The following is a 12,105-nucleotide window of genomic DNA, read 5'->3' on the forward strand; positions in this document are numbered from 1 at the left end:
ATCCTGTTTCTTCCCCCTCGAGGGCCCAGCGGGCTGGTTTGGGCATTTTCCTTTGCGCCATCGCACTCCCCACTCTGTGCTCTCTGCCGTGTGTGGTCTGGAGTCTCGGGGAGTCCCTGGGGCAGGAGCGGAGATGCTGTTTCACTGCCCGCCCGGCGGTCCTGTCTGCAGGCCGGCACCCCCGGAGGAAGGCGAGGCAGGCAAGCTCCGAGACAGGCCATTCGGGGGCACTCCCCTGGCCTCTGGAGCGCAGGAGAGATGGGGGGTGTGGAGGGGCGCAAACATCTGGAACAGGGCTAAGGGAAGGGAGGTGCGGTGCTGAGTGGCCTGGGGAGAAATTCCTGTGGATTCTCTCTGTGGGGATCCTGTTTGGCAGCTGTTGCTTCATCACCCACCCCAGCCTGGCACCAGGGGCCGCTGCGGGCATTGGGCAGCTCCACCCCACCCCTCCCAGCTCCACCCTCAGGCTGCTGCGTGGCCGGGGGCATGGGAAACAGGGGCCAGGTGTGCCCGGCACGATGGGGGTGGAGGGTGCAGAAGGGCCTGGCCCCGGGGTGCAGGAGGGCCCAGCCCCGGGGTGCAGAGGGCCTCTGGGGTGGATGCAGGGTTCGCCGCCGGGGCCTGCTTCCAGCCGAGCGCGGGGACCAGGAGGGCAGCGGCTCGCGGTGGGAGAGGCCTCCCCGCCCCCCGCCCCCCTCTCCCTGCCTCTCCCCGCCTCTCCCCGCCCCTCCGCGGGCGCCTCGCGGCGCGGCCCCTTTAAGAGGCCCGCCCGGCGCCGTCAGCCGCCGCCCCCGGCCCTCCCCTTCCTGCGGCGCCGGTGCGGGCCGCGCAGAGTGGCCGGGGCGGCGGGCGGGGCGGGCGGCGGGAGGCGGCGGCCCGGATGCAGGCGGAGAGGGGCGCGCGGGCGGCGGCCTCGGACTAGCGGCGCCCGGCGCGGCGGCGGCAGCGCGGCCCGCCCCGCACACAATAGCCGAGCGCGCACCCGCACCCCCGCCCGCCCGCGCCCGTCCCCCCCGCACCCCAACCCCGCCCGCCCCGCCCGCCCGCGCGCCCGGAGCCCAGCGCCGCCTCACCTGCCGGGAGGGGCGGGCATTGTTCGCGGGGCCATGGGGGGCGCCGGGCGCCCGGGGCCGGGCCTGGCGAGGCCGCCGCGCCGCCGCCGCTGAGCCGGGCCCCCCCCCCCCATCCCCGCCCGCCCCGCGCGCAGCGGCCGCCGGGCGGCGCAGGTGAGCGGCCGCGCCATGGTGGACCCGGTGGGCTTCGCCGAGGCGTGGCGGGCGCAGTTCCCGGACTCGGAGCCGCCGCGCATGGAGCTGCGCTCGGCGGGCGACATCGAGCAGGAGCTGGAGCGCTGCCGGGCCTCCATCCGGCGGCTGGAGCGCGAGGTGAACCAGGAGCGCTTCCGCATGATCTACCTGCAGACGCTGCTGGCCAAGGAGCGGAAGAGCTACGACCGCCAGCGCTGGGGCTTCCGGGGCGCCGCGCAGCCCCCCGACGGCCCCGCCGCCGCCGCCGAGCCCCGCGCGCCCGCGCCGCGCCCCGCGCCGCCCCCCGACGGCGCCGCCCCGCCGCCGCCTCCTCCTCCTCCGGCCGAGGAGCCGCCCGAGGCCCGGCCCGACGGAGAGGGCTCCCCGGGCAAAGCCGCCAGGCCCGCGCCCGCCCGCCGGCCCGGGGCCGCCGACCGGGACGACCGGAACGACCGCGGGGGTCCCCCCACCAGCGTGGCGGCGCTCCGCTCCAACTTCGAGAGGGTCCGCAAGGCCGACCCCGCCGCCGCCGCCGCCGACCAGCCCTTCTACGTGAACGTCGAGTTCCACCACGAGCGCGGGCTGGTGAAGGTCAACGACAAGGAGGTGTCGGAGCGCATCAGCTCGCTGGGCAGCCAGGCCATGCAGCTGGAGCGCCGCAGGGGCCAGCGGGGCGCGCCCCTCGCCCAGCCCCGCGCGCGCCCCGCCGACAGCCCGCCCCGCGGCCTGGACGGCGACTACGAGGACGCCGAGCTGAACGCGCGCTTCCTCCGGGACAACCTGGTGCCGGCCGCCGCCTGGCCGCCGCTGGAGCCGCACCAGCCCTACCAGAGCGTCTTCGTGGGCGGCCCGCCGGCGGCGGGGGGCGAGGCCGGGGGCGCCCCGGGGCTCCTGCGCAGCCAGAGCAGCGCCGCCCCCGCCGCGGAGCCCCCGCCGGAGCGCCGCCTGACCTGGCCGCGCCGCTCCTACTCGCCCCGCAGCTTCGAGGACAGCGGCGGCGGCTACACGCCGGACTGCAGCTCCAACGAGAACCTCACGTCCAGCGAGGAGGAGGAGGAGGAGGAGGAGGACGTGTCGTCCGGCGGCCAGTCCGGCCGCGTGTCCCCGAGCCCCGCCGCCGCCGCCGCCGGCCGCCGCCGCCCCCCGGGCCGCGACCGGAGCCGCTCGCCCTCGCAGACCTCGCAGCAGTCGCTGGACAGCGGCCCCAGCCCGCCGCCCACGCCGCAGTGCCCCCGGCGCCACCGCCACGGCCCCGTCGTGGTGTCCGAGGCCACCATCGTGGGCGTGCGCAAGACCGGGCAGATCTGGCCCAGCGACGGGGACAGCGCCTTCCCCGGAGACGCAGGTGGGTACCCCTGCCATCGCCGGCCGAAGTCTCAGGGGGGCTTCACCCCGGCCCCCCTGGCTGGGAAGGATGGAGCCTGCGGGAGGGACTGGGAAAGGGGGGGGAGATGCTGCAGGCCAGGAGGCATGGGCAGGTGCTGCTGGAGGGAGTGTCCGGTGCTGCTGAGGACCGGAAGGATTCGAACCCTGCAGGTCCCTGCGCCTGGACCAGCCATCCCCGCCCTCTGTCCTCCCCAGGGCCGGTTCCTGGGGTTGGGAATGGGGTGGCGGTGGGAGGAGGGGGCGGTGTGTGGGACCCGAGGCCGCCGGTTCCTTGGGTTCTGAAGTGTGGGGCTGGGTCCCAGGATGCTCTGGGCAGCTACCCCTCACTCCCCTAGGCCTTGGGGACCCTATCAATAAAGAGGGTTTCTCCGCCGCCGCCGGCTAGATCTGGTGCTTTTATTCCCGATGTTTTGTGTGCTGGGCATCCCCCCAGTTCCCGTCCCGGAAGAGTTAGGTGACACATTGGGGGAACCCTAGAGGCGCTAGCCATGCCAGTGTCGGGTTCGCCAGCCAGCCAGCCAGCCAGCCAGCGGCCCAAGTCAAGTCACAGCAGGTGAAGATGCAGATGAGGAGGAAGTGGGGTGACAGGTAGTTCTGACTCAGTGGGCCCCCGAAAAACACCGAGGGGGCGGGTGGGAGTGGGGGCGGAGAGCCACACCCGTTCCCATCCGCCCGGCCCTGGTGGGGGCCATCGCCCATCGTTGCTCACTCGCTGGCTCCGGGGCGCCCCGAGGACCAGGGCTCGTGGGGGCTGATGTTCGGCTCCCAGTGCCCGTCTGGCCCCGACCCGGAGGTTACATCGACGGGCTGTGTGCACACACCGTGGGCATGGGGGTGACGGGGCTGGGTGTGAGCCAGTTTGTAACTGGGGCAAGGAGGAGGGTGGGCGGGGGTGAGCCTGTCGGGAAGCTCCCGGAGCCCAGTCCCTGTTGGACTGAACTGGTTTTCCGCTTCATTGGTTTTCTTTTTTTTCTTTCTTTCTTTTCTGCTGATGGAGTTGTGTGTGCTTCATTGGTCAGAGCTCTCTTGAAACGAGTGAGGCTATTTTTGGCTCTGGAGCCGCCGCCTTTTGGGATCAGCACTCCGTCCTGTTTGTTTCAGGTGCCTCCCATCCCGAAGCCGGGTTTCCATGGGCAGCTGGCGGGGCTGCGGCCGGAGGGGCCGCGTGTGGGACCAGAGGCCGCTGGACGAGGCTCTAGGGGTGGAGGAGGAAGGCTGTGGCGTTGAGAAACCTGCTTTGTAGGCACATCGGCTCGGCTGGGGCCTGGAGGATTGCCCTGCGGCCACTGGGTACCCGCCCTGCCCTGCCAGCTGGGGCCCGAGCGAGCCAGCCAGCCAGCCAGCCGGCCGGCTCGGCCCTCCGAGGCCCCGGAGCACTTAGGTCATCGGCAGGGTGGGAGCGAAGTCTGGGTCACACTTTACGAGGTGTCCTGCCTCGGGAAGGATGACTCCCTTGTTTTGGGAACAGGAGGACGCATTCCAGAGGCTGTCATTAACGAGCTGAGCCGGCGTGGCTCCGCGGTGGAGCGTCCACCTGGGAACCAGGAGGTCACGGTTCCATCCCCGGTCGGTGGGGGCACAGGCCCGGGTGGCGGGCTCCATCCCCAGTGGGGGGCGTGCAGGAGGCAGCCGGTCCATGATTCTTCCTCATCATGGATGTTTCTCTCTCTCTCTCTTCCTCTTTGAAATCAGTAAGTAAAGGAAATAGATCAGTAAGTAAAAGAGAAGGAAAAACAATAGGAAAAGAAGGAGCTGGGAGTGCTGGTGATGTGCGTGGGTCCCCGGGAACATGCTTCTCCCATCTTTCCCTTTCCCCCGCTTGTAGCTCAGCAGATACAGGGGTGGTGGCTGGGGCCCGAGGAGACGCACCTGCCGGGGTCTGAGGCCCGGAGATTGCGACACCCCCCACCTGTGTAGCAAAGTGGCCAGTGGAGCAAGATTATAATTACGTGCCATCGGCTGGTCGGGCCCGAGGGGGTGTGAGGCAGACGCTCAGCCCTAAATCCAGGGTCTGGCGGCCGGCGGAGGGGCTGGGGCTGGTCTCTCTGCAGACAGTGGGGTGAGCTGGGTCTCCGGAGAGAGGGCACAAGCCACCCTCCCCCCAGGAGGGGAGGGGACCTCCGTCAGCTGTTGTGCACACGTACGGGGACCTGCTGTGCCGGACGGTCGGGGTGCTGCATGTCGGGAGCCGGGCCGCCTAGCAGGTCCTGTTCCGTCTGGTGGGGAGGCGGCCACGGATCTCTAAGTGCCTGACAGGGATCTGCCGGCCCTGCCTGCCTGCGGGCGGCCACGGAGGGCCAGCCACCACCAGGGGTGTTGTTTTTCTCTCACTTTGCAAATCTGCCAGAGAAAGGGGTTCTCTAACTTCCCACATGTCCTGGGTTTGGCGGGGGAGCCCCGGAGAGGAGGCTTGCTGGCAAGACACAGCCCTCTACCCACTTTTCTGTCCTAACCGTCAGGGACCGGGATGGGGGGTGCCTGCAGCCCTGCCCACCTGTGAGCAGGCCAGGCCGTGGGAGACGCAGAGGGATGGGCCTGGCGGGGAAGGTGTACCCAGGAGCCAGCCTCTTGCACGGCGTGTCCGGCTCCTGGCCCGGGGACAGGCCGGTGACCAGGGCGTGCTGGGAAGGAGGCGTCTCCAGGTGGCCAGGAGCCAGCCGAGGGGCCGCTGGGAGGAGAGGACGGGGCCAGGGACGGACAGCTCAGTGGGGATGCTTGACTGCAGAGCTCCGCCATGGCTGGAGAAGAGCTTTTGAAGATTCTCCTCCCCTTCATGCCCGATGCTGCTGTGCAGACGGCCCTGCTGGGTCCCCTGGGGAGCCGGCACGACAGGGGAGGTTGCCTGCACGTTACACATATGGTGCATACGTGCCTATAGAGTGAACGTTCTGGAAGCCAGCACCCTGGGGGTAAGGGTGTGAGATCTGAGGCCACCGTGCTCTTGGCCGGGCTGGTGGGAGCCAGGGAAGGAGGCCCGTGGCCGGCAGCTCGCCGCCGAGCAGCCGGGCGGCCTGTCCTCACCCCGGAGCAGCCGGGGGTCCGCCGTGGGTGCAGCCTGAGGCGCTGGGTCGCGATGGTGAACATACGCCTCGTGTCTGGTTTCCCCTCCTGCAGCCCTGCTTCCGAGGCCAGATGGCGCGAGTCGCCACGCCAGACCCCAGCCTGTGGAAGAGCGAGCGAGGCCCCAGGAAGGGCTGGACCAGGCTCTAGAAAGCAATGCGTGGGCTCTGTGGCTGGTGTGGCTCAGTGGATAGAGCATCCGCCTGCAGACCGCAGGGTCCTGGGTTCGATTCCCGTCAAGGGCATGTACCTGGGCTGTAGGCTCTTCCCTGGGTCAGGGCTCGTGTATGCAGGAGGCAACCCGTCGGTGTGCTTCTCTCACATCGATGTCTCTCTCTCTCTCCACTCTCTGAAAATCAATGGGAAAATATATCCTTGTGTGAGGGTTAAAACAACAACAACAAACCAACGAAAGCGGGGTGTGGGGCTCCAGAAAGGGGTGTGTGAGGAAGTGGGGGCCGGGGCCTCCCAGCCGGCGGAGCCCTGGGCAGCCGGGGGTTCCAGAAACGGGCAGGGGAGGTGAATGGGGTGGCACTTGTTCTGACTGCTCAGGAAGCGCCCGGCTTGCTGGGGGCGTGGCCACTGCTGGGCTGGGCCACCGGGACCCCAGCGAGGGGCCCGCTTTCTCATTGGCAGGTACACGCTGTCAGTCAGCTGTCGGGGTGCGATTGACAGATGCCCAGAGACGTGGCCCCCAGCCCCAGCCGGCTTGGCTCAGTGGATAGAGCGCCAGCCTGCAGACTGAAGGGTCCCAGGTTCGATTCCGGCCAAGGGCAGGTGCCTGGGTTGCGGGCTCGATCCCCAGTAGGAGGTTTGCAGGAGGTGATTCTCTCTCATCATTGATGTTTCTCTCTCCTTCTCCCGTCCTCTCTGAAATCAATAAAGAAATATATTTTAAAAAGAGAGAGACGTCTGGGGGAGATAAGAGATCAACTGAAGGACTTGTATACATGCATATAAGTACAACCAAGGGACACAAAACTCTGGGGAGGGAGGGCATCTAAGGGAGGGGGGGCAATGGTAAAATATGTACACAGATAATAATTTAATTAAAAAAAAAAAAGAGAGAGAGAGAGACACGTGGCCCCCAGACCAGAGTGCCCCAGCCGAGCCGCCCGGGGTGGGCAGGGGACACGTGGGTGGGAAGCGGCTGTTGCCTCTCCTCTCCCGCCGAGCATGGCGTATCCTCCGCGCGCGCGTGCGTGAATCAGCCATTCCTCGGGGACGAGGTCACCGTGTTTCTGGAACTTTTCCCACGGGGCAGGACGGGGCCTGCCCGCTAATGAGACCTCGGACATCAAAGGCCGAGACGGGACTGGCCGGTGGGGCCATCCTGGGCCCCGCGGTGCGAGCTCAGACACCCACGCCCTCCGGTGCGCAGGCTCCGGGCACAGAAGCCGGCGGTGAGGCCCAGGGGCTGTCCTCGGCTGTTCCCTTTTAGAGCTGTTTTGTTTTGAAGCTTCAAGGTGGTTTTTTTTTTTTTTTTATTGTATTTTTATTGTTTTTTTAATCTTCGTCCGAGGATATTTTCCCATGGATTTTTAGGGAGAGTGGAAGAGAGAGGGAGAGACGGAGAGAAACATTGATGTGGGAGAAACACATCGATGGGTTGCCTCCTGCATGCACCCCAGCCAGGGTGCGGGCTTCAGAAGAGTCTACAACCAAGGTCTGTGCCCTTGACCGGAGTGCAGCCCTTGACCCTCTGGAGGAGCCACACCGGCCAGGGCTGAGGGTGTTTGTCACGCTGGGCTGGGCTGCGGTTCGCCTGGGAAAGGTCTGGGGCTTTTCATCTTGACGGCGGCCTCTGGGTCAGCAGGTCAGCACGTGACGTTAGGAGCTCACGTCTGTGTCCATGCAAATGCCTGGGCTCCGGGGCGGGGGTGTGTGTGCGCCTGCGCGTGCGCGTGCATAGCTTCATAGCTTTTCTCTGCTCCGGGCTGCCGAGCCCGGAGGTGTCAGCAGAGTGGTTGTGGGAAACGGGGTGCTCGACTGGCCCCCACCCTGGCTGTCCGTGTAGACTGCAGCCCAGCCTCTGCTGTCGTTAAAAAAAAATTAAAATTAAAAAAAAAAAAAAAAGCTACCCTACCCAGTTTGGCTCAGTGGATATTGTAGGGGTGTCGAACTCAATCAGAGAAGGGGCCAAAATCCAAAATCCAGCCTAAATCGCGGGCCGAATGGTTTACTGAACAGTCATAAACTGTCATTGTGATGGAAACGCAGCGGAGTGCAGTGATGACAGCGCGGTGCGGGCCACATTGCAAGGCCTGGCGGGACGGATTTGGCTCGCGGGCCTTGTGTTTGACACATGTGGAATAGAGCATCGGCCTGCAGCCTGAAGGATTCCAGTCAAGGGCACATGCCCAGGATGTGGTTCTGCCCGGGAGGTCCTGCCTGGCTCGGAGGGAAGCCCCGAGGACGCGGAGCGCTGAGGTGGGGAAGGGGTTGACAGACGGGAGAGACGCTGGTAAGAGCCTGGCCAGGCCCCGAGGCTCAGACGCCTCCCCCGTGCCCCAGCACCTGCGGCGAGGCGGTGCGGCTGTGCGGGCTGAGGGTGGGGGGGCAGGCACAGCAAGGCGGCTGCCGTTGGAGGGGGCAGTGGGGTGCCCGGGCTGCGGGGGGGGGAGAGGACTGGCTGTGTCTGACACTGGCCAGGTGTCCCCCATGGCAGCGGGCACCCATCGTGTTGGAGGACTCACTGCAGCTGTGAGCCAGCCGCCCAGGGGGCTCGGGCCCCCCATCCCGGGGTGTGGCCCTAGAGCGCAGGGGCGCCCCCTTTTCCTTTCCCTGCTCCGAGTTCCCCTTCCTCGCTCCGTGGTCGGCTGCCGTCCGGGTGCAGAGGCAGATGGCTCCCACGCCCTGGGCCCGGGCTGCCCACCTGTCTGCAGCGGCCTCTCCTCGGACCCCGTTAGCGTTGTGATTCCGAATTAAATCACGTCACCCCGCGATCCCGGGAAATCGCTCGGAAAACCTCGTTGGCAAGCGTCCCAGCGCCGTCGCTGCGAAAGACCCCGATTGGGTCCGGCTGCCTGCGGGGCCGGGGGCTGGGGGCCGGGGCTGCTGGGATGGCAGCGTTTGGCTCTGCGTGCACGCTGGCTCTGGTTGATCGTCAGCGTCCTTGCCTGCCCCACTAGCCGGAGGCGCGGGGGTCAACAAACCCCTCGGTCGGCCCCGGGGCTGGCACGGGCGCTCAGGAGCCGGACAGGGGTGCCCTGGGCCGAGTGCCGGCATGCGGGGCCCGGGCCACAGGGAGGCGTCTGCCAGGGCAGAGGTGACGGTGTCCGGGCAGGTGGTTGGCAGGGGGAGGCCTGGCAGTGCCAGCTGGTGCCCAGCCAGCGGAGCAGCCCTCTCTCTGGCGCTGACACCCGCTGGGCTCACGTGCGCGGTGCCGGCTGCGTGCATCTCGGCGCCGCGGTGCCGGAGGGACGTGGGTCCCCGGGGGCCGTCGGCCCTTCGTCACCGAGGCCCCACCGGGGTCAGAGGCCGAGGCTCGCGTCCCACGGTGGCAGCTCTCTGGGCATGCCCAGTGCCAGCCCGAGCGGGGCCTGCCCTGGTGCCCAGCCGGCCCGCCCGGGATGGGCTGGTCTGCTGGACAGCGCGAGGACAGGAAGGCGTCGGTGCTGGCCGGCGAGGATGCCCCCGTGCAGGTCTGTGTTTCCTTCACAACTTGCTTTCCTTTCAGTAGATTTTCATTGATTTCAGAGAGGGAGCGAGAGAGAGAGAGAGAGAGAGAGAGAGAGAGAGAGAGAGAGAGACATCCATGATGAGAGAGAATCATGGACCGGCTGCCTCCTGCGCGCCCCACCCTGGGGATCGAGCCTGCAGCCCGGGCCTGTGCCCTGACCGGGAACCGAACCGGAGACCTCCTGGCTCATAGGTTGGCGCTCACCACTGAGCCACGCCGGCCGGACTCCTTCAGAACTGTCTCTCCCCCTGGCGTGCTTGGCTGGCTGGTCCTGTGTGCCTGCTCTGTGGTCTTGCAGGAAGGAGACACCCACCCCCCGGGCCGGGGACTTCGGCTTTGTAACGGGATCCCACGCTCCGGCCAGGATCTGCGCCCCGCTGCACCCCGCAGGGAGGGGGGGGGCGCGTCTGTCCGCCCGTGGCAGGCTCTGGCGTTCAACCAGAGGCGGGTGTTCGGTCATTCGAGCCTCTGCGCTTTGTTCTGCAGCGCTGGGCCTGGCGGGCCTCCTCTTAAAGGGCCAGGTAGTAACTCATGGAGGACGGTGTGGCTGAGAGGCCACATCCAGGCTGTGGGACAGGAGCAGCTTCCAGGGACCGTCTCCCGTGGAATCGTTTTAAAACCGTCCTCAGCCCCTGGCCGGTGTGGCTCAGTGGATAGAGCATGGGCCTGCGGACCGAAAGGTCCCGGGTTCAATTCCGGTCAAGGGCATGTAGTACCTTGGTGGCAGGCACATCCCCAGTGGGAGGTGTGCAGGAGGCGGCTGATGGATGTTTCTCTCTCATCGATGTTTCTAGCTCTCTCTTCCTCTCCCTTCCTCTCTGTAAAAAAAAAAAAAAAAAAAAAAAAAAAAGCAGTAAAATATATATTTAAAAAACATACACACACACACACATAAAAAAACATCCTCAGGCCCCTGGTCACACGGAAGCAGGTGTCGACGGGCTGGGTTCAGCCCGTGGGCCCCGTTCTGCCGGGAGCCGCCCCGGATTCCTGGTGATGACGGCAGGAGGCGGCTGAGCCGTGTGTGGGCGGCTCACATCCGTGTTCAGCGGCTCACGTGACGGCTCCTGGAACCTGCGAGGCCGGAAGGTTCGGTCTTCGCTCTCCCCGAGGCCGCTTCCCTCCAGGAACCTGCTCCGGGGGGAGGCGGCCCCCGGGCCCAGCTCCCCGGCCCTCCACCCCCTCCCCCGCCGCCCGCCCCCCCTGCTGATGGTGGGTCCCGGGTGAATCGTCACGGGAGTCGGGTGATGGGGCCCGGGGCACCCAGGACGCCCTCTGTTCTCTGTTTCTTGTATGTGTTTGAAATTTTCCATCATGAGTGGTTTTATTTATTTGTCTTTTAAAATATATTTTTATTGATCTCAGAAAGGAAGGGAGAGGAAGTGAGAAGCATCTGTGAGGAGAGAGAATCAGGGACCGGCTGCCTCCTGCACGCCCCCGACGGGGGATGGAGCCCGCAACCCGGGCCTGTGCCCTGACCGGGAATCGAACCGGGGACCTCCCGGCTCCTAGGTCAACGCTTCGCTGCTAAAGCCCCCAGCCAGCTGGGCAGGAAAAGTTTTTAAAGACACGTCACTCATTGATCAAAGCTCTGATCAGCCCATTTGGGCTGCTGTCCCAGAGTACCACAGACCGGCTGGCTTATACGTAACATCCTTTTGTTCCTCGCTGTTTTGAAGGCTAAACGGCCACGATCAGGGTGCCAGCAGACCCCAGCCGGCGTGGCTCCGCGGTTGAGCACCAACCCATGACCCAGGAGGTCACGGTTCGATTCCCAGTCAGGGCACAGGCCAGGGTTGCCGGCTCCATCCCCAGGGCTGGGCGCACAGGAGGCAGCCGATCCGTGATTCTCTCTCCTCCTCGATGTTTCTCCCTCCCCCTCTCCCTTCCTGACATCAGTAAGAGCACATTAACAAAGAAAAGTGCGCGCCTGAGAGTTGACGGAGGACGCTGTCTCCTCATCTGCAGACGAGAAATCACCCGTAGGAGTCACCCACCCAGGGGCTGGCCGTCCGGGGTCCCGCTGTTCTCCGTGTCAGGACCGATAGCAGGAGGGGGTGCGAGCGTGGCACCACTGGCTGCCGGTGTGTGTTTTTGGTGTGTGTGTGTGTGTTTTTGTGTGTGTTTTTAAAAAAAAATGTATTTTATTGATTTTTCCACAGAGAGGAAGGAAGAGGGACCGAGAGCTAGAAAGGTCGATGAGAGAGAAACATCGACCAGCTGCCTCCTGCACACCCCCCACCCGGGATGTGCCCGCGACCAAGGTACATGCCCTTAACCGGAATCGAACCCGGGACCTTTCAGTCCGAGGGCCAACGCTCTGTCCACTGAGCCACACCGGTGTTTCGGCTGGTGTGTGATTTTGGCGTGTTTGTTTTTTTTTAAGTGGCCGAGAGGACAACGAAGAGCTGCCTTTTTCATCAGAGTTGGGGAAGCCCAGCGTGTCCGTTTCCACGCGGGTTTTTTTTGTTTTGTTTTGTTTTTCTGACCGGTTTTGTTTTGCTTGGGAACAGAGCCCTTCTGTGCCCGTGACCTTTCTGGGGGACACTCGAGCCCATGGCACCGAGGAGAAGGGAACCCCGTAGCCGAGCCTGCGCACCCCAGCCTGGCCGCTCACAGCCTCCGCGTGGCGCCCAGGAGCCCACGTTCGTTCCCTTCGCCCCGGGGGGCGTGTGTTCTCCGTGGGGTGCGTGTTGGGGAATCCGTAGGGAGTGCCAGCCTGGGCACTGA

General features: G+C 65.8%; 1 protein-coding gene across 2 annotated transcripts in view; it reads left to right on the top strand.

Moving 5' to 3' along the window:
- The first annotated feature begins 1,140 nt into the window (after nucleotides 1-1,140).
- The window catches only part of BCR (BCR activator of RhoGEF and GTPase), a 52,552-nt gene continuing 41,587 nt past the window's right edge, over nucleotides 1,141-12,105 (top strand). Inside the window, exon 1 of one of the 2 annotated variants that reach the window (XM_045576118.1) lies at nucleotides 1,141-2,592. In XM_045576118.1, coding sequence (XP_045432074.1) covers nucleotides 1,242-2,592 — 1,351 coding nt within the window. In that variant the 5' untranslated portion in view covers nucleotides 1,141-1,241. The remainder of the gene's footprint in view (nucleotides 2,593-12,105) is intronic. The other variant, XM_036422933.2, reaches the window with a different exon arrangement.

Source organism: Pipistrellus kuhlii, unplaced genomic scaffold, assembly GCF_014108245.1.
Source record: "Pipistrellus kuhlii isolate mPipKuh1 unplaced genomic scaffold, mPipKuh1.p scaffold_m20_p_74, whole genome shotgun sequence".
In the NCBI taxonomy this organism is placed as follows: Eukaryota; Metazoa; Chordata; class Mammalia; order Chiroptera; family Vespertilionidae; genus Pipistrellus; species Pipistrellus kuhlii.